The following is a 26,751-nucleotide window of genomic DNA, read 5'->3' as shown; positions in this document are numbered from 1 at the left end:
ATTTTGTCATTAGAATCAAATTATTGTAAACATGATTTATTGACTGATAATACATGAACCAAGCTGCCCAGAGAATAAGATGTGTTGTTTCAACAAACAACAGACTAGTGCAGAGAATTCAGGAAATCATTAAGTGAGGGACAGGCTATGTCCTGGTTGACAAAGCGTTAGCCCAGGATGGTCACATCTACGTACATCCATCCATCCACAATGGTCACATCTACGTTTTCAGATATTTGTGGCTATACTGTATCACAAGAAACTCTAGTAACAAATAACCCATACGGTAAGAAAACGATGTAGCTAACTGCATGAAAATCATTGCATGATTTGCAAAGAAATAATATGTTGACAGATCAGAGATTATTCTGTGGGCCATAGAATATCTGGGATTGTGCCAGCTTTTTATTCATTGGAGTATGCTGTTTTTCCTTTTACAGACCTCATGGAAAACAGTGTGTTCAGAGATGTCAGATGTCAGAGTTGTACATCATGCAGACTATTGTATTATTCTAGAGCAGTGAAGTGAAATAATGAGGGACAAAGTAAAAATTAATGCAGACATTTACAACATTTACTTTGATACAACTACATTGTGTGATGTCATGAGGTGTTTCTTTTCCTGTGGTTTAGACCTGCCTTTTTTCAAAGCTGAATTGCCTAACATGGTGGAAGATTACAGTGTGGCTGACAGGACACCAGCAATCACTGGAGCAGGATCAATTGTGCATCCTGCTTCTGACAGTATCAGTGGATCACTGAGTGGGGAAGAAAATGGTGTTGACATGCATATCAATCCAAGGTGGAGCCCTGTTAGATTGCCCAGCCTTTATCCAGCACAGACTGGTGGGCAAAGATAGCCAACTGAATCTGTTTCTTGTCTGAAGGCCAATTATAAATTAATATTTCCCCAGCTCCAGCTGAAAGGGCAGCTCTACACCTAACTTATTTTTCCCCAGCACTAATTTAAAGGGCTACTGCTAAATTATTTTTCTGTAGAACTGCTGCAGACTATTATTGTTCCCCAGCTCTGGCTGGAGGGCTTCACTTTCTTTGCTATTATTTTCCTCTCCAGCTCAGGCAGAAGGGCAGTGTCATAAAGTAGCTAATTATTTCATCCGGGAAAAGCTCTATAATTTTCCCCACAGCCCTGTGGGAAGAGCCGTATTTTCCCCAAAGTGGATTGTTCTTTTCCCCAGAGACCCAGTTGGAAGAAGCTTATTTTCACCACAGGACAAGAGTTCTTTGAATAAAAAACATCTTTTTCACTTTATATTTTGTGTTATAAAGGACCTGCTTAGAACTTATACCCCTGTTGTGGGCAGCCAACAACTGTCAACTGATACAACTGTCAGTGTATTTATTTCTGGAATATTAAAATTCCAATAAAAAAACAAAATAAAATTAATTATGTTACAAATCAAAATACTATTATTAATCATAATGTGAAACAAAGATTTTGAGAAATTGTGCCTTTTGTACCACACTTCTTATTCCATGAACAGAGATGTTTTGACAACAACAAGATCCGTTGATATGATGGTTTAATTACACATTTTTCTTCTGCTGTAACAGTGCCTTTGGGGAAGCACATAATCGTATTTGGTGTAGCAAGATTTATACATGAAATCTGAAGCCATGTCCACCTTAATGCTGATCTTATTAATTGGTCATTCTGTGCAGTTGAATCCAAGGACATTGTGTCAGTCAAATGTAAATCACAGTACAACATTACAACTGCATTTTATGAGAAATCTTAGTGGCACAATACCTACAGAATGGTAAAATGTATAAAGAGTAAACGTACAGATGCAGCCATTCAAAACGCCCCTGTCCGTCATTTTGGCTTTAATCTATTAATCTGAGCATACACATTACTTTGCAATTTTAGAATGAATGTTTCATGAGGAATTTTATTCAAACAAAATTTAATATACTCCAAAAATTATAAAAATCTTAAAATCTAAATACATTAAATTGTATGGATTACTGTTGTTGCTTGTTAAAAGAACTCTTAACAAGTTACAAAACAAACTCTCTTGTTCTAGAACCGTACAAACTACTTGTCTATTTCAGAGAAAGGTATATACAGTATTGTCTGAAATGTTTATTCCTAGGACGTACTACACTTCAAATGTTGAAGAATCAGGTAGATTTATACTTTGCATACAACTCATATTTTTGTCAAATTGCATGTTGTTTTATGAATATTTTACCCCTTTTTGAAAGTTTCTTTTGAATGTTTTCATGTATAATTCTTATGAAAGGTAAAATACTCAGAATTTGTTCATTTGTGGGCACTGTACCTCATTTTTAGATAAAATCAGAGGAGCTTATTTTCCTAACTAAATTTAAAAAAATTACCTTGGTATTGATGTTAGCTGACAAAGTACTGAAGAACTATAAATTAATCTGAACACTTGGCATGCTGGGACTTGAAGGCAGACACCCAAAACAGTTGCCTCTGGTTCTTTGTTCTTAGACAAATGGAAACATCTGTTGTTTCTTTGGGACTATAATATTTTATGGCTATACTCTCTGAGTTGGGCTATTTATGGAGCTCTAGGTAGAATATGTGCATAGAATATGTTGCATTAATAATATGAAAAAATATGTTTACCTTACACACATAATATCTTGTTGTAGCTGTCACCAATGTCAAAACATGGGCCTTGGACCGGGATGTGTTCCAGAACATTACAAGAAGGACTGCTCAAGCAAGACATGAGCAGTACAGAAACTTTTTGCGAAGGTAACTCAGTAGTAAGTTTGTGTTAATCTTTAGTCATATGTTTTCTTTTTCAGTAAACTTAAAATTTGTTTTGTTGTTTTTTAAGTGTTTCTCTGCTAGCCAACTTGCCAGAAGACAAACTCTGTAAGATAGTTGACTGCTTGGAAGTGGTAAGTTCAGACATTTCTCCTTATAATATAAGCAAATGTTTCCCATCAGCTGAACTGAACAGGTTTGATGGCCAAGAAAATTCATGTGCAGTCTTTATAGTGTAAGGTCATCAAGTGAAGTGCTTGCTTTCTGATCTCTTGAACGCTTGACTCTGATCCTTCACATTGCTGGATTCTGTTATTACAACCCTAAATGGTAAAATGGGTTATAGTGGTTTAATCAGTCTTGATTATATGCATTTACTTCTAAGATTTATCATTGAGAGCAAGACAAAAGTTTTTGCTGTGAAGACCACAAAATATTTTGAAAAAAGTTGTTTGTTTGGGGCGTTGCCTGAGCCCTATATTCCATATCATTGATTCAGATCTGGATGGTGTCTTTCTCTGAATATGATCACTGTTCCCTAAAAACTGTACATGACTGACTAATTCAAACAAATTGAACCAACTAATGCAGCAATCCCTTCAGCTTGTCAAGTACAACCTTGCTTATATTTGCATAAGTTTTATGATCAAATCTGATTGTCTCGCTTGCATCATGAGACTTACAAGTTGAAAAACACCAAATGGCCCTGATATTGCGTTCTTTAAAGAAATACACATATCCTCATCTAGTGACTCTGTACTGATACAAGAATCATAGATGTGAAGCCAAGATGATTGAGAGTTTACGAATGGACAGCAAAAAAGAAAGAAAGCTTAAATTAATTTTGTAAAAGTGGATGTTCACAGAGAATTCTCAGCACCCATAAAGCATGGTTATGATATCATGTTTTAATTACAATTAACTTAACTTTTTAAGAAGCTAGCACTATAATCTATTGTTTTTTGTAAACCCAAAGAAATACATGCAGTATGAGACATATTCCATCAGACAGAAACAAGCATAAAATAACTGCATCTTTTTTCAATTCCCAACAATGGCGTTACTGTATTCCCAGCCTCAGGAGTCTCATTAATTCCCCCTCCACACTGTGATGCATTGTACCAAAAGTGCTGCACCAGACCTCCTGAGGTTATACTATCTAGTGATCTTGACTTAATGGATTTTATTGTCAAGAGTCTTTAAATATCTTTATTTTATGGTCTCCCATATTTATTGTAATCTTCTAATGTCTATGTTGAAACACAGTGTGTTTTATTGTAACAAACAAAATCATTACGGTTATGATTTCTGCCATTAGCACACCTACAGTGACTACTAGCCAATTGGAGACAAATTGTACTGCTTTTTCATCTATGTAAAGTATGATCAATTAAACATGAAATTGTGACTGCCAGTGTAGCTCAACAGCTGATACTGGTGCGTTTAGAACTATGACTATAAAATAGAGGGATTCCTCAGCTGAATTTATAATAGTCTTTTAAAAATACTTTTACAATGAAAACTTCAGGGACATTCCTTTCAGTTTCTTGTCCCATGGGTGGTTTGGGAGAATTCTGTTATTCATTAATTTCTTATGGGCTTGATTATATTCAGTCTCTGTGGAATATTGAGTATGTAACTTAATACTACCACAGATGTTTCAGTTGAATAATTCAGATAATAATGAGCTACATTATTATAGTGACTTTAGAAAAGAATTATATTTGGCAGCCTGTGAGACCAAATATTCAGAAGTTCTAAATGCTGAGAGTTTTAAAAAGGCTTGAAGTTTGTCTTGGTAGAGAATTGTTTAATTCAGAAATGTTAGAAGGTGTTTCCACAAAATAAAAAGATTAGCTTGGATCCCATAGTTTGCAGGGAATCTTATTTATTATCATATTACATTGGCAAAGAAAATGATCAAAGGCACAATATCTAATTTGATTTAGATTTTTATAATAGTTTAGTATAGTTTTATTTATATTTATAACATCTAGTTTTATTATGGAACCATAATATAGAACTTTAAAAAACAAGCAATTTTACAAATATTGTAAGATTAGACAACACATAATCACTAAATTTAATATCTAAACCACAAGCACAGCCCTTTCAGCATATTATTGTGAAAATAACATTAAAATCTGATGGAGATAGTGTCCTGTCTTTTCACCCATTTGCAAACATTACAATTTGCAAAGTTGGGTATTTCTTGTAATTTGATATTCCACAAATAATGTCCTTATAATATTCTTTAATTAAAATCTTATTTCATTTATTTAATACAGTCCTAATTTTCATAATTGGGTAAAATGACAATAGCTGTTTCTGCGCTAGATGTGACATAATCTAAGTCTGTCCTTAAGGAGCTATTATAGAATGTCTGGGGGTTTGTGGGTGGGTAATGAAGTCTGGTATGTATGCAGTAGCAGAAGGAATGCATAAAGAGAAGCAGCAACAACAAAGGTTTCAGATGCAGATGACTACTCTGAGCTTTTGTCACTTGCTGTGTTGCTATTACATTTTGCTATGTAGTAATTATGTAGCAATTTAACAGAAGCTGCAATAATATTCTTTTGTCATTTGCTTTCTGTGGGATTCTTGAGTAGTCTGATTTTGTTGTTATGAGAGAGACTGGCAGTAAATCCTTTTTCATCTCTGTGAAGTGATAAACAATCACATTTTTGTATCCCACTGGGGAGAGGGTGATGTATTGAGAATGATTGAAAGAACATGACAGATTGCTATTAGCATCTGAACCTACGTATGCTAGATTGTATTATTTATTTGTGTTGTTTTTATCCAATGCATTACGGTTGTTCATCTGAATATATAACTTCAAAGTGTTTTAATTTAAAAAAGCTGTTTTTGAAATTAGCTACTTTTGCATTGTTTTCATTCCCTGAGAATATGACAAACATTGTCACTATATTTAATTTTTCCTGTTTTAATATTGCATTCTAATATTCTAATATAAGACATTTTGCTACATTCACTGAAGGTGATCTTTTATTTCATAATTTGCAATCAGTGTTATGTAATTAAAGTTAAGTATTTGAGTTTAACCTTTATTCCAGTGTTTTGTTTAGATAATTGTCATGGAGTTATTCAGTATTCTTTGCTGTCTCTTGCTTCCTCTTAAATCTTAGAGGATAAGTGAAATAGTAATGTTTTAGCTCACAATATTTTAAACACTCCAAAGTGCTGAAAGCCCTCTATAAATAATGGAACTACACAACCACAGTGTTGTAAAAAAGCACAGGATATGGATCTTATCTTTATTAAAACAATGACACAGGAGAACTGTTAAAATGTTAAAACTCAATGAACCCTGTGGTGACATAGGATTAAGTTAATGATCACAGCAATATTTCTGGCATTTTTTTCTGTTAATACCTGTGATAAAAGCTGCAGGATATCCCAGAGGTATGTCAAAATAGTAAACAAATATTACCAGCTTTTGTCTGCTGACAGACTTAAAACATGAGTTCATGTTGAGATTTTCTTTCAGAAAACATATATCATCCTCACTAATTCTGTGTGTGCAGCATGCAGCTGATTATGTCTTGCTGATTGAACAGATACTATAATTACTAAAGCAGTGTTCTCTATGCCAGTAAGTGGAACTGCGGGTGGCAGTGTGTCTTGTGGGTTGGAAAAATCAATGTCTGAATTAAGACCTCTATTTCTTCTGCTGTCAGGAATATTATGACAAAGGGGATTATGTCATCAGGGAAGGAGAGGAAGGAAGCACTTTCTACATTATAGCCAAAGGAAAGGTAATTCCCGAACCTGATTCTTTACTGTCTCTTCTTGTATAACCTAAAGTTCAGTGTCTTCCCATATCCCATCTGTCAATAAAATCCCTAAAATGGACCCCAGACTCGCCTCATTTTGCAATTCGACACCAGAGTTTATAGAACATTTTAACACTTTACTTACAGCCATGTCTGTGGGGATTGCATTGGCATAAAAGTGTAATAGAATCAGCTTGGAATGGGCAAGTAACTAGACACTTAAGATAGAAGCAAGACTCAGAAACTCCCAGAGTATTATGAGACAAATACAGTGCCTTGCGAAAGTATTCGGCCCCCTTGAACTTTTCAACCTTTTGCCACATTTCAGGCTTCAAACATAAAGATATACATTTTTTATTTTATGTGAAGAATCACCAACAAGTGGGACACAATTGTGAAGTGGAACGAAATCTATTGGATTTTTGAAACTTTTTTAACTAATAAAAAAATGAAAAGTGGGGCGTGGAAAATTATTCGGCCCCCTTGCGTTAATACTTTGTAGAGCCACCTTTTGCTGCGATTACAGCTGCAAGTCGCTTGGGGTATGTCTCTATCAGTTTTGCACATCGAGAGACTGAAATTCTTGCCCATTCTTCCTTGCAAAACAGCTCGAGCTCAGTGAGGTTGGATGGAGAGCGTTTGTGAACAGCAGTTTTCAGCTCTTTCCACAGATTCTCGATTGGATTCAGGTCTGGACTTTGACTTGGCCATTCAAACACCTGGATACGTTTATTTGTGAACCATTCCTTTGTAGATTTTGCTGTATGTTTGGGATCATTGTCTTGTTGGAAGATAAATCTCCGTCCCAGTTTCAGGTCTTTTGCAGACTCCAACAGGTTTTCATCCAGAATGGTCCTGTATTTGGCTGCATCCATCTTCCCCTCAATTTTAACCATCTTCCCTGTCCCTGCTGAAGAAAAGCAGGCCCAAACCATGATGCTGCCACCACCATGTTTGACAGTGGGGATGGTGTGTTGAGGGTGATGAGCTGTGTTGCTTTTACGCCAAACATATCGTTTTGCATTGTGGCCAAAAAGTTCGATTTTGGTTTCATCTGACCAGAGCACCTTCTTCCACATGTTTGGGGTGTCTCCCAGGTGGCTTGTGGCAAACTTTAGACGAGACTTTTTATGGATATCTTTGAGAAATGGCTTTCTTCTTGCCACTCGTCCATAAAGGCCAGATTTGTGCAGTGTAAGACTGATTGTTGTCCTATGGACAGACTCTCCCACCTCAGCTGTAGTTCTCTGCAGTTCATCCAGAGTGATCATGGGCCTCTTGGCTGCATCTCTGATCAGTCTTCTCCTTGTCTGAGCTGAAAGTTTAGAGGGACGGCCAGGTCTTGGTAGATTTGCAGTGGTCTGATACTCCTTCCATTTCAAGATGATCGCTTGCACAGTGCTCCTTGGGATGTTTGAAGCTTGGGAAATCTTTTTGTATCCAAATCCGGCTTTAAACTTCTCCACAACAGTATTACGGACCTGCCTGGTGTGTTCCTTGGTCTTCATGATGCTCTCTGCGCTTTCAACAGAACCTTGAGACTATCACAGAGCAGGTGCATTTATACAGAGACTTGATTACACACAGGTGGATTCTATTTATCACCATCAGTCATTTAGGACAACATTGGATCATTCAGAGATCCTCGCTGAACTTCTGGAGTGAGTTTGCTGCACTGAAAGTAAAGGGGCCGAATAATTTTGCACGCCCCACTTTTCATTTTTTTATTAGTTAAAAAAGTTTCAAAAATCCAATAGATTTCGTTCCACTTCACAATTGTGTCCCACTTGTTGGTGATTCTTCACATAAAATAAAAAATGTATATCTTTATGTTTGAAGCCTGAAATGTGGCAAAAGGTTGAAAAGTTCAAGGGGGCCGAATACTTTCGCAAGGCACTGTATGCATGTGCTAAATCCCTATGTACTATGACAGGAAGATATAGTCAGCATACAATGATATTTTAAATAGAAAGCAATATATAATAATACACAGCTACAATTATGGTGTATTCCAAATGATTTAATGAAATATTTAAAACACAATAATAGAAAATTAAACAAAAATACAGATAAAAAATCATGCAATGATTTTAGAATGAAATTTGATATGTTGTCACAATGGACACATTATCAGGCTAGTTTTAGGTGTAGTAGGGAACAGTGCAGTGGTCAGGGCTCTGGTTGTTTTTAATTATTGTGTGGAGCACTGCTGTTTTACTCCAGAGAATGGTGCTTTGCTAATATTGCTTCATTAAATTCCCAGCTTTATAAATGGGTGGAAACTGTAGATACAAATGTCACCCAAGTTGATTAACAATAATTGTGGTCTTCCCAGAGAATAAACTCAGTCCTGGTTGCACTGGGGCAAAGACCTGATCAGCCTATGGATACACTGCTTTGAGAAGTTGTACCGCTCTTTCTGTGCAGCTTCACCTAGCTAGCGAAGGTTGGCAGGTTGAGGTTGTCTACTATTGATGGAATTAGCGAGTTGATGTCAAGAGACAGAACTGGTCGTGGAAAGACCTACATTTCTTAACCTTTTGGTTAATAATGGAACTCTATGGAAAACTCACACTTCTGGTCAGCATACAATGATACAATGATACATCTGGATTGGCTTGCAGGAAACAAAGTGGGTGGCTTGAACTTGAACTTTATTGCCATATGTAACCGGTACTGGTACAGTGGAATTCTTACTTACAGAAAGTCTCTCGATTGTAAAACAAGTGTAAAAAACAAAACAAAGTGCAAACAGTGCATCAAGACAATGTACAAACAAACAATAGACAATGTGCAAGTAAACATGTAGACAGTTTGAATGTAAATAATACAGACGTGTAAACAATTACTGGAGATGTGCAATAGATAAGAAATCATAAAGAGGTAGATGGTGATGGTGTAGGTGTGGTCCGAGGGGGATGGCTAAATGTGTTCGCCAGTCTCACTGCTTGTGGATAGAAGCTATTGAAGAATCTAGTGGTAAGTGTCCGTATGCTCTTGTATCTCTTGCCTGAGGGCAGTGGGGTGAAGAGCTCATGCCCGGGGTGGTGACTGTCCTCTGTGATGGCCAGAATTCTACCACGGCAGCGGTCCTCATAGAGCTGTTCAATCTCGGTGAGACCGCAGCCGATGATCTTCTGGGCCATATTGACCATTCTCTGCAGTGCCTTTCTTTCTCGCGAAGAGGTGTTGCCATACCACACGGTGATCCCGTTGGTGAGGACGCTCTCGATAGTGCAGCGGTAGAAGTTCACCAACACATGTATTGGCATCCCCCAGCGCTTGAGGCACCTCAAGAAATAAAGGCGCTGCTGAGCCTTCTTCATGATAGAGTCAGTGTTCACAGTCCAGGTTAGATCTTAAGAGATGTGAATTCCCAAAAACCTAAAGCTGGTGACTGTTTCCACTTCCGTTCCATCAATACTGAGTGGGCTGAAGAATTTCATCCATGTACTGTACTAAGCAGTAAGACTGCCCTTATTCTTCACTAAACACATTCTTGCCCCAAAAGAGATTCCTTCTCACATCATCACTCTTTCACTTCACTTTAGTTGGTTTGAACAATGCAACAGTCAGAATAATGTGAGTTCTTTTTGTTCAGGTCTGTCTAGGGCAGGGGTGCACAACCAGCCGATCGCAATCGACCAGTCTATTTGACTATTTACTTTTTTCGCTAGACTAAAAATTCATTCAGATCTGTGTAATGAATCTGTGTAATGTCGTACATTTTACTGCCATTGTGTGTGTTTAACACTGGACGAATGGGTTGTAAAAGTCTCTTCCCTGAGTGCTGGCTCACACTGAAAAAAGGCTACAGGAGCTCTGTAAATAAAGAGTGTTGTTTTTGCTACCCAATAACGTTCTCTTGGTTATTGCCACAGTATCACCATAATCGTAAAATGCATAGTGGCAAATGACAAATTTGTGAAAAATTCACCAACAGTTTGATAAGTATGATTGCCTATTTGACAGTTTAATAGTGTTTGAGCGAAAACTTACCGTTACCACAAGGAATGGGAGCATGATTATTTTTTTGTACCTTCACATTCAAATCTGCAATGCCAGTGTCTACGTGAAAAAGAGAAATATAGAACAACATTTCAAAACTGCACACAAAACGTATGTTGTGGACTTTCCCAATAAAAATGAGTTACGGAAAAGAAAAGTGGAAAAATTAAAATCTCAACTAGCAGCAGTCGGTTTTCATGAGGCCTAATACAAGAGAGAAAGCGACAATCATCGCATCGTTCAGTATGTGCCACGTCTTGGCTAAACACAAAAAGTCATTCAGGGATCGAGAATAAAAAAAGCGTTTGCTGAGGCTGCTGACTTGCTGTTTGGAGATTTAAAAAACAAACATTTTTGATGAGGTCCAAAAAAGCTGTTACCTGAAATCAAAGAATTTCTCTAGTCGTCTAAACATGGTGAATATACCCAATTAGAGGATGACCAGTGGCTACTGGATTTAGCATTCCTCACAGACTTGACTGAACTGAATGAGCTGAATGTTGAACTGCAGGGACAAAATAAAAATGTCATTGACATGATTAATTATAAGTGTTCTCAGTGCCAATGCTCACATTAAGGTAGGATTTTCTTTTTTCTAAAATGGGGAACATTACTTGCTCACTGTAACATGAGTCACTTGCTTTTATTTGCTGTCATTTTAGTGATGGGTATTGTTATTGTACTGATGTGCCCAGTCTGTTTTTCCTATACCAGAGCTTCAAATTCACACTGGTTGATCTCGCTGGACTGGCAAATGAAAAAGTAGATCTTACGTTAAAAAAGGTTGGCCATCCCTGATCTAGGGCATAATGATATTCAAATGGTAAATAAAAGGCTGCAGGACTCTCTGTTACAGTATCTCAGGTGTTCTCTGAACCACAGAAGATGGTTATTTCATTAGGTTACATGCATTACCATGTCACCATGATACCCCTGAAAATCCTCCAAACATGTACAGATGCAGCCATTCAAAATGCGCGGGCGATACCGCATTATTGTACGCAGTCTACCACGTGTTACCGGTAAATACCGCTAGTTACCGTAAATTCTCCTATAATACGGCAAGCAAAATAATAGTATCCGGAATTTCCGCAAGGTGGAGCTAATAAAGCTCAACCTCTCATGTTTGAGCTGTCGCCATCAAAGTCTTTAACGAAGATATTACTAATAGTATTAATAATGAATGACCTTGGATAAGCTGTAAGTGTAAACTCAAAGTATTGCCCTGGTCCACATTCTTTTTTTCATTGACCGTCTTTGTAAAAGTAACACCACAGCATTTCGCAATCACGCATTTGTTTCCAATCATGCAAAGTACAGTAATTTTTGAGAATTGATTCACCATGCCTTTCACATGCTCATAAAAGAGATTGATTTAGGAACATAAACATATTACCGTATGCAAACTGTACTGTATACAGTATGTATATGTATATTTAATGTCTTAACTGTGCCCGTTTAAGCATTGAATATTTATATGGAATTTTACCACTGAAGGGAAATCTTATTGCCTGAGCATAAAAAGAATAGGAGCATACTGCAACGCGTGTGAAGGCCATAAACGATATTGATTTTGGAATTTAAACATACAGTATATGGCTGGTCTCGGTACTTTAAAGAAAACATACACACCAGTATTCCATTTCTCCCTAAACATTTTAAGCATCGAAGTCTTTAACGTGATACCGGAGTCAACAAGCATACTTTTAGAATTTGATTAAAAGGGAATATAATATGGAATCGCGTATCTAAAGAAATTAATAACGATATAGCTATATTCATGTTGCAAAAAAACTGCAACGGACATAACGGATACCGGAGTCAACAAGCATACTTTTAGAATTTGATTAAAAGGGAATATAATATAGAATCGCGTATCTAAAGAAATTAATAACGATATGATTATATTCCTGTACTGCGACAGGGCTGTGTAGGGCTGTTTCGCCTCTCTCTTCATGCGACTTCCTTTGTAGCCCACTGGTGTACATGCCCGATTACCAACTCATGGGTTGTGTGTTCAAATCCAGCTGGTGCTGGACTTTTCTTTTAACAAACATTTCTTCGAAAAAATAGAATAGCAATATTATGGACAATCAATTGACTTTTATATTTCAAAATATCACAACATGATTGATTCTAAGTCATTTTTGTTAGCAATGAATAGTCGCCTTCTTCCCTTCTGACAACGGTCCCTGCGTCCGCTTCCTGCTTCTATTGTGTGTGTGTGTGTGGGGGGGATTCCTTCAGATCTCACTTCAGATTTAAAAGGTTATTAATCATATCTTCGGTGTCGCATCTTACAAGTGCAGCTGATCTTTTGCTGCCTGGGTGGGTCAACTATCACAAAGCTTTAGAGAACCTAGCATTTCTATTATCAACAAATTGTAAATTTGTAATAGAGTAAATTTTTATAGAGAAATGGAGGCTGGACAGTATGCGTTACAATATAAACATTTGTATTGATTTAAATCGCAAACGCGTGTTTAATTATATGTGTTTTTTTTAATCATAATCAGACTAATGCAACATAAATTGATAAAGTATCTTTGTCTTCTAAGTATCTTAATAAACTTTCAGCATAGCTTTCTACCCGTTTAGATTTATTTTTCTTGGGATTTTGGGATCAAACGTGGAAGGATTAGATTGTAATCGTTTTTATTTTTCAAATACGTTTTAGAAAAGTGTAATCTATACCTGCCCAGACTGTACGCCTTCCTAAACCCCTTCACTCCTGTCCTGCTCTTCCCCGCGCACCCCAGCCGGGCGCTCTTCGTCCTCTGCCCGGGACGAATGTATATTTAGATATTTACACCCGGCGCGGCACCGAGGGAGCGTCTGCATTTATATCTTAGTTTTTAAAATTAGTCAAGCAATATGAAGAATCTCCTTTTACTTTCTCACCACTTAGATTACTTTTTGATACCATCCTTACACAAAGCAGAAACTTCTTGTATTTTCCGATGACATACAGTACAAGTGGAAAGATTACAGATTTTAATCGTCTTTAATTTTGTTACGTTATACGTTTTAGGAACGTTTCATCTATACAAACACCACAAAACTATTCTTGATTGTATTTCTGAATGTTATGTTACACCTACAGTAGTTCACTGCTTTAAATACATTGAATTAAGAAAGTTAGGTGTAGCACTTTAGATCTTTTTTTCTGAACCGGGGAAAATCTGATTATGTTTCTCTATAACAATAATAAAAGACATTATTTTACATATCACCTTTAAAAGTGGCATCTCAAAGCAATAAAGAAGATGGAAAAACAGTTAAAAGGGACCAAAGTAAATACCAGACAAACGCAAATGCGTTTTTAATACCGGTTAAAACCGGTTTCACAGGTAATCTAGCCCTAAATGAATTAATAGCAAACATGGTTTACATAAAAGACATACCTGTGAAACCGGTTTAATTCGTCACAGCCAGCACTCCCGCAGAGAGGGGGGTTGTATTCGTTAATGTCAGCGCCAGGTTCTGCGGCAGCCTCTGTTCTGTGGGCGACAGCAGGAACAGGTCGTCTGCAAAGAGCAGGAACTCGATTTCTGTAATTAATGCAGATCAGTAAATCAAGGGACAAAACAGTTATTGCGCCCGGCTCCTCAATGGGCTTTGATGTGCTAATGCGTTGGTTTAACAGTCCGGGTGTGGCAATGTTTTTTATTATTGTTATAGAGAAACATGATCAGATTTTCCCCGGTTCAGAAAAAAAGATCTAAAGTACTGTACTGTATACTAGTTTGTCACTCTTCTCATCCCCTCTCTGCTAAATGGCTTTTGAATAGAGTCGCATGAAGACAGAGGTGAAACAGCCCTACACAGCCCTGTCGCAGTACACAAATATAATTATATCTTATTAATTTATTTAGATACGCGATTCTTTTAATACAGTGTAGCGGCGAGGCTTATTAATAAGAAAAAATTAAGTGTTTCTGAGCTTTCCCAAATTAGGCCTCATCTCTCTGTTCATCTCTGTGGTGCAGCCACAGAGAAACTATTCATGCAGGCTGATTTAAGGTTTCCTTTGATAAGGTTTCCTAGGACAGCTCCCAAAGGGGGATGCACTTAGCTAAGCCTGGCTATCATGATCAATGGTCATCCATTGGCGCCTATCTGTCTAGGGAGTGCCAGATGGACATCTGGACTGCATTCCTAAGTGTCAGGAGTAAGTGACTCATATCTCACCTTGATCAACCAATCAGGGACTGGTAGGGCCGAGTAACCCACGTGGGACTCTGATGCCCATGGAACTTTCAGCCAATCAACGAGCTGAAGTTCCTCCAGGTAAAAACAGGCAACACAGAGATTCAGAGGAGATTCAGTGTGGAATTCTGTGGACTTTTCTAAAGGGAATTCAAAGGAGAATTCCAGGGCAGGACGGCCCAGGAGCAGAAGGCTCCCAAGGGCAGGACATTCTCGCAGCGTGCCTCCTGACCATCCTGAGACTCAGCCCGGACAACCACGGAACGGCCAGTGTGTCCGAGTGCCAGAACTTTCCTTTGTTCTAAGTGTCTAGAGCGGAGGTTGCCAGAGAGTAACCAGAGGATCCACCCAAGGTTAGCACCAGCAGCAGACCTCGTGAACAGGTCGGAACTGTGGACAGCTGAATCACTATTCAGAACTAGCTTCACCAGGAACGAACCGGTCCTCTTCCTGACTTGCTGGGACCGACAGTCATCTTTTCTCCTGTGCACAAACTTTGCTAGTTAAAGCCAACACTAACTAGCCGGTCAGTGAGCATCAGCAGTGCACCGTCGCAAGCCGCACAGCACAGCCTGGCACCGAGCCAGAGAGCGCGGATTGGACAGCAACAAGCCTGCAACTGTTTCTTTGTGCCCGCAGGAGATCTGAATCCCCAGAGATTGGATGAGTATTCAACTTCAATGCATTACAGCTCGAGAATTCAATTGTTATCCCAACCAGTTGATATCAATTTAATTCCTAAGAGTTATGTACTTGTTTTGAGTATCTAATGTAGAAGTTATAACCAAGTTCATTTACGAAACGGTCTTAATGAATGATATACTGAACGTATGTCCTCTTGATATATGTAACTCTTTGTAACTGACTGAATATATACCTTTTGTATTCTGATAACCCTCTCGATAAGATCTGTTAGGTTTATATGCATATTCTATGTATTAATAAATGTATCCTCGTGTATTAGTACCTGTGTGTGTGTGCGTTGTTTGAGCTATATCGCATGGTTGGATTCTAAAGCCATCAAAAGAATCAATTTTGTGATTTACTGCTACAATTAATAATTGTCCCAGTAAATGCCCAAACCCTACAGAACTGGTGCCTTCAGAGAGCACACTACAACAGTCTTTGCTGTGCTCTAGAGGATCCTTGTGATATTTGGTTGAATGATAAGTGTCGCAGTTTAAATAATTTTCGTAGTTAGAAATTATGGAATGCTCTGTTAAAAGCAAGGGAGTTTTTATGTCCGTTTCAGTTTTTTTGCAACATGAATATAGCTATATCGTTATTAATTTCTTTAGATGCGCGATTTCATATTATATTCCCTTTTAATCAAATTCTAAAAGTATGCTTGTTGACTCCGGTATCACGTTAGTTAAAGACTTCGATGCTTAAAATGTTTAGGGAGAAATGGAATACTGGTGTGTATGTTTTCTTTAAAGTACCGAGACCAGCCATATACTGTATGTTTAAGTTCCAAAATTAATATCGTTTATGGCCTTCACACGCGTTGCAGTATGCTCCTATTCTTTTTATGCTCAGGTACTAAGATTTCCCTTCAGTGGTAAAATTCCATATAAATATTCAATACTACAACGGGCACAGTAAAGACATTTACTGTAAATCTTTCTATGACAGACCAACGGACCACGAGTGCCCCTGTCGGTCAACCAATCACGTACCGCGGTCCCGCGCGTCATCGTTCGTCACAATGCGCGACGCCGTAGCCAATTACCTCCGGTACGTGTGTGTACCGCACACTTTGAATGGCTGCATCTGTATATAATTTTCATACAGACATTAAAGTGCAGCCACTGTACTCTGAAAACAGTTATGTAGATGGATTGGATTGATATGGCAGTTTGGTGACCCTCTGATGTCTAGGTCAGGACCTAATCCTGAGTGTTTTACAGATTACAGACATTTTCATGGTTTCTCTAGAGTAGTCTTGATGAAGTAGAAATCTGGGCAATTTCTCCCACAGCCAAAGCACTTTTAATCATGACATTTGCCACCAGGTGACCATCATTTCACTCAAAAGGGGCATAATTATATATTTTCCTTTGTGCATTCATTAAAATAATATCTTTTTGAATATACAAATTTATCAGTTATTTTTAGCAGTTTTAATTAATGTCAAAAACCTAAAATTTGGCATTTGGGACTGTTATTGAAATGACATTACTTAGCTCTACATTTCTTTTTTCCTGGGGAAAAAGACAACTCAAACAATGAATACTATACCTGTTCAATATTTAAAATGTGAAAAACATACTGTATGTGACCAATGAAGTATTGGTGCAAAATGTTTTATTTTAAATTTTCATTAAAAATAGAAGCATCTTGAAGGACTGTCCAGGTAAATATTTTAACAGGCCATTCATTAGTTTTGGATATAAATCCAGTTACACTGTTTTTGATCTGATGAATGGAATCCTCTACGAAATGTTTAGCTCCATTATTGGCACTTAATAATACTTAAGTCATGCAGGTCAATAATATAGAGCTTGACAAACTACAAGTCATTAAGGTAACAGTAACTGTGAGGAAATAATTATAAAGAGCTATTTTTTATTCAATGTTACACTTTGGAGATGATAATTCTGAAATTGCAGGAGTAGCATGCATGTACAAATACATCAATAAAACCAAATAACAACAAAAACTGTTTAGTAGAATGTAACATTACTGATGAGTCAGATTGATTTTGTCAAGAATGTAAATAAAAAACATCCAGTTTCTTTTGCAATAGGTCATTTGCAGTTGGATCAATATGAGACTACGGAGTAATTGTATTATATTTATAGAAATCAAACTTTATTAGTAATTAAACTTGTCAGTTGATGTGGTTCAGGTTAAAGTGACCCAAAGCACACAGGACCATGTGGAACCCCAAACGATAAAGACACTACAGAAAGGAGACTACTTTGGGGAGAAGGCTCTGATCAGGTCAGACTGCTGCATTTGTGGCTGTTGCTCACAGGTTGTATTCAGTCCACCCTAAACTGTTACAAAATATATTCCTTTTATTGGATTTTCAACAACAAAACCAACGCAATTCTATTGTTGGCATGTTTTATTTAAAAAAATCATTGATATGGAAAAAAACTAAAAGCACAATTCATTGTAGCTCTTTTTGTCTGAGAAATGAAAGGTTTTCTTTTCAGTTGGATTTTGTGTTATTTAAAGTTAAATGGAGAGAACAGCCAGGTAATGTAATAATGTCGAGTTATTCTTGTGGCTTGATTATAAGAAAAATAAAAAAATAAACGTATCCTGAATGACTTGAAATGAGATTGAAACATATTTTTAACCTTTTTTCAATCCCTTTATATCTGTAAACCCATAGTATACTGTACATATATTAGTCTAGAGTAGTATTTTCTATTCTTGCACAATAAATGTGTATCAGCAGGGTTTCAGGCAGTGTACAGATAAAATTCTGTTTGAACTCCAGTCTCTAAAGAGTTTGACAGCAAGGCTTGTTATTTTAAAGTGTGTTTGATGTGTGCCTGATGCTCTGTAATTCTGCTCCCTTTCGCAGTGATGATGTGAGGTCTGCCAATATAATTGCCGATGAAAATGATGTGGAGTGCCTTGTTATTGACCGAGAGTAAGTAATATTCTATCTGTGGACAAACAATAGAAGGGGTCTCAATACTCAAGAGCTTCCAGTTAGCTCAAAGTTAACTTCAAAGGGTTATTTTGTGTTATTATTGATTAAATGCTTTGGTCTTCCATGTTTAGATTTATACCTGATTATCAGGAACTTCAAACCATTAAGAGAGGATTCCAAAGAATTACATGGTTGCACAGAACATACAATATGCAATGCAGAAATTAAAGACACAATCAATAGTATAATGTATGTACAATATCAGTATCAGTGATTTACTAAATAAAACTAAATAATAAAAAATAAGAATACACAAACACATGTTTTAAATTTGCAAGACAATAGAGATATATAGAATATATGTCAGACATTGCTCTGCGCTTGGATGGCTTGGATCATCTTACTTCTTACTGTTCTGTGACTTGTTCCTGTTATTTCTTTGTATATTTTCTTTGCAGAACATTTAATCAAACTGTTGGGACTTATGATGAACTTCAAAAGTATCTCCAAGGGTATGTGGCAAATCTCACAAGAGCTGATGAAAAAAGGCATGCTAAGTAAGTAATGCACGCAGAAGACAATATCAAGACTAATTGACACTGGAAATTGTTTTTCAATTTAATTGTTTTCCATGAGAAACTCTCATTCAACTGTAATTAGTAGCATAAATTTATAGAAGGCCCAGAAAAATTTAAAAGTTCAACCCATCCACCAATCAGGTTACAAACCCATCAAGTACCGGGTTTTAGAATTTGTGATTAGAGAACAGTTTGAAGGTTTGACTTGTTTTGTTTGTAGTACAGTACATGCTACACATTATTTTGCTGCTGTGGTTTTAAATTGCATTATGGCCTCACCTTTTCAGGTATCTCTGCCTCCTAAATAAGCTTGTGTCTCACAAGTCAGACGAGCAGAAAACTCCAAAAACTACCAAACTATTTAAAAGTTTTTTGTTCATCTTTCGTTTAATGATGTTGATATTAATTATAGGACTGGTCTTGTAGTTGCTGAAGATCACGTGTAGTGTTATATGTAATTTGCTTATCTGCATCATGAATGTGCTTTATAATATTATTTGCTTGATTGATGGAAGAACTTCTCTCTGCTCAATTTATCTTTTACTCTGCAATGCAGAAAGTAAAGACACAATCAATAGTATAAGGTTTGACTTGAACAATATCAGTATCAGTGATTTACTCAAGGTTTCCAGTTTTACCACTTTTTACTGTGTGTAAAAACATTATTTTTTTTCTTTTAGAACAACTTGTTATTCACCAATCCTAGTTTGGATGCAAAGAAAACAATCAGAATCTTCAAACATGAACATTACAAAATTAATGTGTTTTCCCGAGCTAGTCATACTATAAAGTAAAACTAACAGAATGTACCTTTTTCATTAACTATAGTATACAATTTTTTTTTGTGTAACATTTTATTTTGATTGTAAAGCGTATTATACATAGTGGCTTTAAAAACATTGTATTTAAAAAGAAGGTTAAAAATGAGAAAGTAATTCTGAGCTGTCACATGAACTGCTTGGCATCGAATCCCAGGTAATGCCCAGACCCCTTGTCCCCATAATAAAATTTAGTTTGTATACTATATTGACATTTGTATTCATTTAATATGCCTCAGTATTGTAAATATTAAATTAATATTTTTTCACAAAGCAGGATTACTCAGATACATACAGTGCCTTGCGAAAGTATTCGGCCCCCTTGAACTTTTCAACCTTTTGCCACATTTCAGGCTTCAAACATAAAGATATACATTTTTTATTTTATGTGAAGAATCACCAACAAGTGGGACACAATTGTGAAGTGGAACGAAATCTATTGGATTTTTGAAACTTTTTTAACTAATAAAAAAATGAAAAGTGGGGCGTGCAAAATTATTCGGCCCCTTTACTTTCAGTGCAGCAAACTCACTCCAGAAGTTCAGCGAGGATCTCTGAATGATCCAATGTTGTCCTAAATGACTGATGGTGATAAATAGAATCCACCTGTGTGTAATCAAGTCTCTGTATAAATGCACCTGCTCTGTGATAGTCTCAAGGTTCTGTTGAAAGGGCAGAGAGCATCATGAAGACCAAGGAACACACCAGGCAGGTCCGTAATACTGTTGTGGAGAAGTTTAAAGCCGGATTTGGATACAAAAAGATTTCCCAAGCTTCAAACATCCCAAGGAGCACTGTGCAAGCGATCATCTTGAAATGGAAGGAGTATCAGACCACTGCAAATCTACCAAGACCTGGCCGTCCCTCTAAACTTTCAGCTCAGACAAGGAGAAGACTGATCAGAGATGCAGCCAAGAGGCCCATGATCACTCTGGATGAACTGCAGAGAACTACAGCTGAGGTGGGAGAGTCTGTCCATAGGACAACAATCAGTCTTACACTGCACAAATCTGGCCTTTATGGAAGAGTGGCAAGAAGAAAGCCATTTCTCAAAGATATCCATAAAAAGTCTCGTCTAAAGTTTGCCACAAGCCACCTGGGAGACACCCCAAACATGTGGAAGAAGGTGCTCTGGTCAGATGAAACCAAAATCGAACTTTTTGGCCACAATGCAAAACGATATGTTTGGCGTAAAAGCAACACAGCTCATCACCCTCAACACACCATCCCCACTGTCAAACATGGTGGTGGCAGCATCATGGTTTGGGCCTGCTTTTCTTCAGCAGGGACAGGGAAGATGGTTAAAATTGAGGGGAAGATGGATGCAGCCAAATACAGGACCATTCTGGATGAAAACCTGTTGGAGTCTGCAAAAGACCTGAAACTGGGACGGAGATTTATCTTCCAACAAGACAATGATCCCAAACATACAGCAAAATCTACAAAGGAATGGTTCACAAATAAACGTATCCAGGTGTTTGAATGGCCAAGTCAAAGTCCAGACCTGAATCCAATCGAGAATCTGTGGAAAGAGCTGAAAACTGCTGTTCACAAACGCTCTCCATCCAACCTCACTGAGCTCGAGCTGTTTTGCAAGGAAGAATGGGCAAGAATTTCAGTCTCTCGATGTGCAAAACTGATAGAGACATACCCCAAGCGATTTGCAGCTGTAATCGCAGCAAAAGGTGGCTCTACAAAGTATTAACGCAAGGGGGCCGAATAATTTTGCACGCCCCACTTTTCATTTTTTTATTAGTTAAAAAAGTTTCAAAAATCCAATAGATTTCGTTCCACTTCACAATTGTGTCCCACTTGTTGGTGATTCTTCACATAAAATAAAAAATGTATATCTTTATGTTTGAAGCCTGAAATGTGGCAAAAGGTTGAAAAGTTCAAGGGGGCCGAATACTTTCGCAAGGCACTGTATATACAAAATAGGCCATTGTGAATACAATGCTTTTTTTCAGGTTTACATGCAGGTGGCAGCCACTCAGAATGCACAGTATTTCTTCCAAATACCTCAATAGGCATGCAAAAATGTTCTGCATGTTTGTAGCCACAACAGATCTCATGTACTGTAGATAGATTATGTGGCTTATATGACATTCAGACAACCTAAAGTGTGATGAAATGTAATATTTTAAGTGTTTTCTCAAGACTTAAGTAAGTCTTCAATACAGTAGTGGTGATTTGGGGTTCCTTCTCAGCCTTTATATCAAGAGGTTTATTGCATTAAATATTGGGATATCTCAGAGAAAATGAATATTTGGTTAAATAAAAAAAGAAATTGAAATCTTTCCTTCCCAATCAATTTTTATTTAGTTTTAGAATACATTATAATACTGTTTTTGATAGACTCTGAAAAGGTCTGTATGCATTGTGGTTTATTTAGGCTCAATGATTACCATGTTTCAAAACCTTGGAATTTCAGTCTCTAAATTATTGTCTTTATATGTATCAATTAGATTACTTGAATAGATCAGACATCTCAGCAATTGAAATCTGAACATTATCATTTCAAACATTATGAAGAAGAAGCGAGAAGCACTGGTTTTATTTCTGATGCCCTGGTATTGCGGTTTCAGTTTTGAACTGGTAGACTCCACTGTGATTCAGTAAGTTGCCATTTCAATCAGTGACGCAGATCCTCCTTCACAAGAAGGGATTTATCAAATGCACCCAGCATGGGGCTTCAGAGAAGCAGAGGCAGGCTTTTCTTCTCCTTGCCCCTGTGTTTTTGTGATATCTGTGGCTGCTTCACATCTGATTTTTTTCAAGCACAGTAGTAAATTCCTCTTACAGACTATGGCTGTAATTTATTTTGAAGTAAACATTGGAGCTTGTTACTCTGTCAAAGAATTAGCCCTTAAGATCATAGCTTTAGATCATAACCTGTATCAGATGTTCTTGAACTTGCAATTTAAAATGTATCCAGAGGAAATGTTAATTATAGAAAATGGACAAAAGGTTCTGAATCAATTTGAATGTCTATTGTTAATAATGTTTAACTTTTTATTGTGAAATCAGATGCATCAAAAATAATAATTAATGTTTTCTCGTAAGTTGTTGTGATTCTATTGTGTGTCTTAGTCCTTAGAGTTCTGTTTATTTTTCTCTTTCATACCCACCTTTTGTAGGAGATCAGCTTGTATGCACTGGGCTTCTGCTCTTTCCTTGGAGCTGATTCAGCTGAAGGAAAAAGTATCTAGCTTCTCATCCAGCTCCCCATTCGAGAACCTGGAAGTCATTGCCACACTAGGGGTGGGAGGTTTTGGCAGAGTAGAACTGGTATGTTCAGAGTACAGAGCATACTGGAATGTAAGACATACAATGCAAAGCATTGAGTTATGTGTGGTAGGCCAAGTATTCTGTACTGTACATAAAAAACAAATGTGTTAATATACTGTAGATGCTGACTCTACTTTGTACTGAAATCTTTCTATATTTTGTATTATATTCTTGCCTCTAATCTACTGTAGTATTAGACAAAGAATTGCCTACATTACTAAGCCTTTACAACACAGGCTTTGGGGGTATTAAGGAATTGAAGGCATATTAAAAAAAGAAGTGCTACGTAAATATCTTTTTCATTATCTAAAAGAAGATGCTGTTTCTTTTATAATGGATAAGAAATTATGTGAAAGTTCATTAACACTTGTTTGTTATAGTCATCTTGTGTTTTTTGCAAGTACTTGTGCTTAATACATGTAATTATATCATAAATATTTTACTACAGGTTAAAGTACGAAATGAAGACATTGCATTTGCTTTGAAATGTATCAAGAAGAAGCACATTGTTGATACCAGACAAGAGGAGCATATCCATTCAGAACGGAAGATTTTGGAGGAAACCTGCTGTCCATTTATAGTGCAGTAAGTTTTAATTATATTAACAGTGTGTAGATTTTTCAGGTGGTTTAGTTTCAGCAGAGCTTTGATTATGGATTACAGTGCTTATTTGTAAGAATAAAGGATAACTTATTTTGAGTCAGTTGTTTCCTATACAAAATGAATTAACCATATGAATATTCTAAATAATCTAGTTATGTAAAATGCAGGCAATGTGCAGTATACAAGAATAAACATTATATAACTGAACACATGTTGGAACTTCATAAGGATGATGACATCCAAGGTTCAGATGCTTAGCAAATTTTTATTGAGTATTTAAGTATAATCAAGATACTTAGGATGAGGAGGTTCAAGAGAGTGTAGTTAACAAAAGGCTAACTGCAAAGGTGGAGATGGGGTGGAGACGGGATGAATATAAAAAATGCAAATGAAAAGTGTGTGCAAGAGTTATATATAGTGAAAGTCGATTGGTTGAGACAGTCTTGTCTGTCTTTATACTTCCCAAACTTCAGTTAAGTACTTCCATTTAAAAGCAATTATTTATGGAGCCAAAAGCATATCTCAGAGGTCAAATGTACTGGGCCAGCATGATTGCCTTAAAACCCATACTGACTGATGCAATGTGAAATTTGCTATTTTCATATTTATATTTCAATATGCTCATACATGGTCTCAAATTATTTTTTATTTTTGATTCTTCAAAATTAGTATATTTTAAATATTTTTAAAAAATATTTTACTTAACATATTCCAAAATATACTGATGGAAAAATAAACCCAACTCCTCCTCCTCACTCTGGCCCTCCTGTCTGTGTGGAACAGGCTGAAGAGCGACTCATCTGTGAAGAGCACCTGATGCCACTGCTGATGAGTCCATCGCAGCCTCTGTCTGGCCCAAGCCAGTTGATTGTGACATCTAGGAGGTGTGAGCAGAGGGCCTCTGACAGGTCACCTTGCTCTAAGGCCAGCAGCATGGAGCCTCACTGTCCTGTCACTGATACCGGCATTGTGTCTGCTGGCAATTTCAGCAGCAGTATGGGTAGCAGATCTGAAATGATCTCTCAGATGGACCAGTCTGATGTGTCGGTCCTGGTCTAGTGTGGTCACTGGAGGGCGACCGAATCCTGGACAGTCATCTGTCCTGTCAGTCTGCTGAAACCTTCTCTGCAGTTGGGACACATTGGAGCGGCTAATTCCATAGTGTCTGGCAATGCTGGCACATGACATGCCTGCCTGCAGCATGCCAATGGCCCTCTCCCTTGCTTCTGGTGACATTTGAGGCATTATGAAATGCACAGAAAACTGACTGAGTGTGGCCTTTTTCTTGTAGTGACCTGAGCTTTGAATTAAGGCCTTTTTAAAGGTGACCTGATCAGGCATTGTTCCACCTGGACCTAGTTGGCTTAAAGTGCACCTAATGAGCTTTCGTGTGATTGGAAAGTTGCAATGCCTCACTGCACAAGCTGTATTGCTGGTCAGAGGGCTTAAAACAAATTAACTTCTTGTGAAAGTACATAAGCTTTAACTATAGAATTTTCATTCTAGAAAATGTTGTGTTTCTTTTTTCCGTCAGTGTATATGGAACAACAACAATATATAATATATATAATATAACAAAATGTTGATTTCCAGTGTAAATATCCAGTCAGGATGGTAGGGACTATAACATATCTTTGCAGAAAAAAAACTTTGAAGATGCACTTATTTATATCTAACACATCCTCTGACTCTGCCACATTGACACCTCATATAAAATAACATTTATGATCTTTGGGTAGAGAATGTTGGGGTGCTTTTGAACATTTTGTTTTGTAGGTATGGAAAACAGTCATTACAGTTTTATTAGAAAAATAAAAAAGTAACATTTAAAATTATGACAAACCTAACCATTCTGACTATAGAGTGTTATTTCTTATTTGAGGTCATAAACATTTGTTTACAAGCTTCTGCTGTAGTAAGTCACTTTTTTATTTACTTATATGTGTTTTTTCTTTATCATTAATGATTATACTTCAAATCATTAATGACCATTTCTATAGAATTGTGGTTCATATATGAGTTACTCACTATTATTTTATTGGGTCGCTCCTTTTTGTAATATTTTTGATTCTAGAAAATAATGGATAGAAACAATTGACGGAAGGCCAGTGTTTTATAGTATAAATATATGTTTTCTAGTTTCTAGTTTCTGTTTTTCTGAACAGACCATATGTTTAGAAAATCATGACAAATCTAGTTCTGCCATCTACCATTGCATCTACTAAATGAAGAACAGTCTTTATTTAATGAGGAGATGTCATTAAAAACTATAATGGTATTTAGTTAAAATTGTAGAATTTAGATCAAGGGCTATTAAATTAAAATTCTAAAACACACAAGTGGCCTAATTTAGAATACTGTGTACAATTTTGGTCACCGTGTTATAGAAAATATACTTCTGCTTCTGAATTAGTCCAGAGAACAGCAACTGTTCTCTAGACACATTCTTAAGGTACACCCACAGGGTAAAGGAACTGAATTTGTTTAGTCTCAAACAAAGACAATTATGAGGGAACCTGATACAAGTATTCAAAATTCTCAAAAGCATTGGCAATGTCAACCCAACAGACTTCTTCAGACTCCCCAGTTTAACTTGAACCAGAGGCTACATTGAAGTTCATCTCCTGCAACTCACAGCTGGCAACCCACTGAAGCTAAGCAGGTGTGAGCCTGGTCAGTACCTGGATGGGAGACCTCCTGGGAAAAACTAAGGTTGCTGCTGGAAGAGGTGTTAGTGGGGCCAGCAGGGGGCGCTCACCCTGCGGTCTATGTGGGTCCTTATGCCCCAGTATAGTCACAGGGACACTATACTGAAAACAGGCGCGTCCTTCGGATGAGACGTAAAACCGAGGTCCTGACTCTCTGTGGTCATTAAAAATCCCAGGGCATTTCTCGAAAAGAGAAACCCCGGCGTCCTGGCCAAATTTCCCATTGGCCCTTACCAATCATGGCCTCCTAATAATCCCTATCTATGAATTGGCTACATTACTATCTACTCTCCTCCCCAGTGATAGCTGATGTGTGGTGAGCGTTCTGGCGCACTAAGGCTGCCGTCGCATCATCCAATGTG

At 37.2% G+C, this 26,751-nt stretch overlaps 1 protein-coding gene across 2 annotated transcripts in view; it reads left to right on the top strand.

Moving 5' to 3' along the window:
- prkg2 (protein kinase cGMP-dependent 2) overlaps nucleotides 1-26,751 on the top strand; it is a 65,209-nt gene that overhangs the window by 13,850 nt on the left and 24,608 nt on the right. The window contains exons 5-12 of one of the 2 annotated variants that reach the window (XM_088629482.1): nucleotides 2,647-2,752; nucleotides 2,838-2,901; nucleotides 6,469-6,546; nucleotides 17,633-17,727; nucleotides 18,323-18,391; nucleotides 18,853-18,951; nucleotides 22,928-23,144; nucleotides 23,527-23,663. In XM_088629482.1, coding sequence (XP_088485608.1) covers nucleotides 2,647-2,752; nucleotides 2,838-2,901; nucleotides 6,469-6,546; nucleotides 17,633-17,727; nucleotides 18,323-18,391; nucleotides 18,853-18,951; nucleotides 22,928-23,144; nucleotides 23,527-23,663 — 865 coding nt within the window. The remainder of the gene's footprint in view (nucleotides 1-2,646; nucleotides 2,753-2,837; nucleotides 2,902-6,468; nucleotides 6,547-17,632; nucleotides 17,728-18,322; nucleotides 18,392-18,852; nucleotides 18,952-22,927; nucleotides 23,145-23,526; nucleotides 23,664-26,751) is intronic. The other variant, XM_088629483.1, reaches the window with a different exon arrangement.

Source organism: Lepisosteus platostomus, chromosome 4 (genome assembly GCF_059453375.1).
Source record: "Lepisosteus platostomus isolate fLepPlt1 chromosome 4, fLepPlt1.hap1, whole genome shotgun sequence".
In the NCBI taxonomy this organism is placed as follows: domain Eukaryota; kingdom Metazoa; phylum Chordata; class Actinopteri; order Semionotiformes; family Lepisosteidae; genus Lepisosteus; species Lepisosteus platostomus.
Note: the sequence above shows the minus strand (reverse complement) of the source record. Positions and strands in the feature narration are given on the sequence as shown.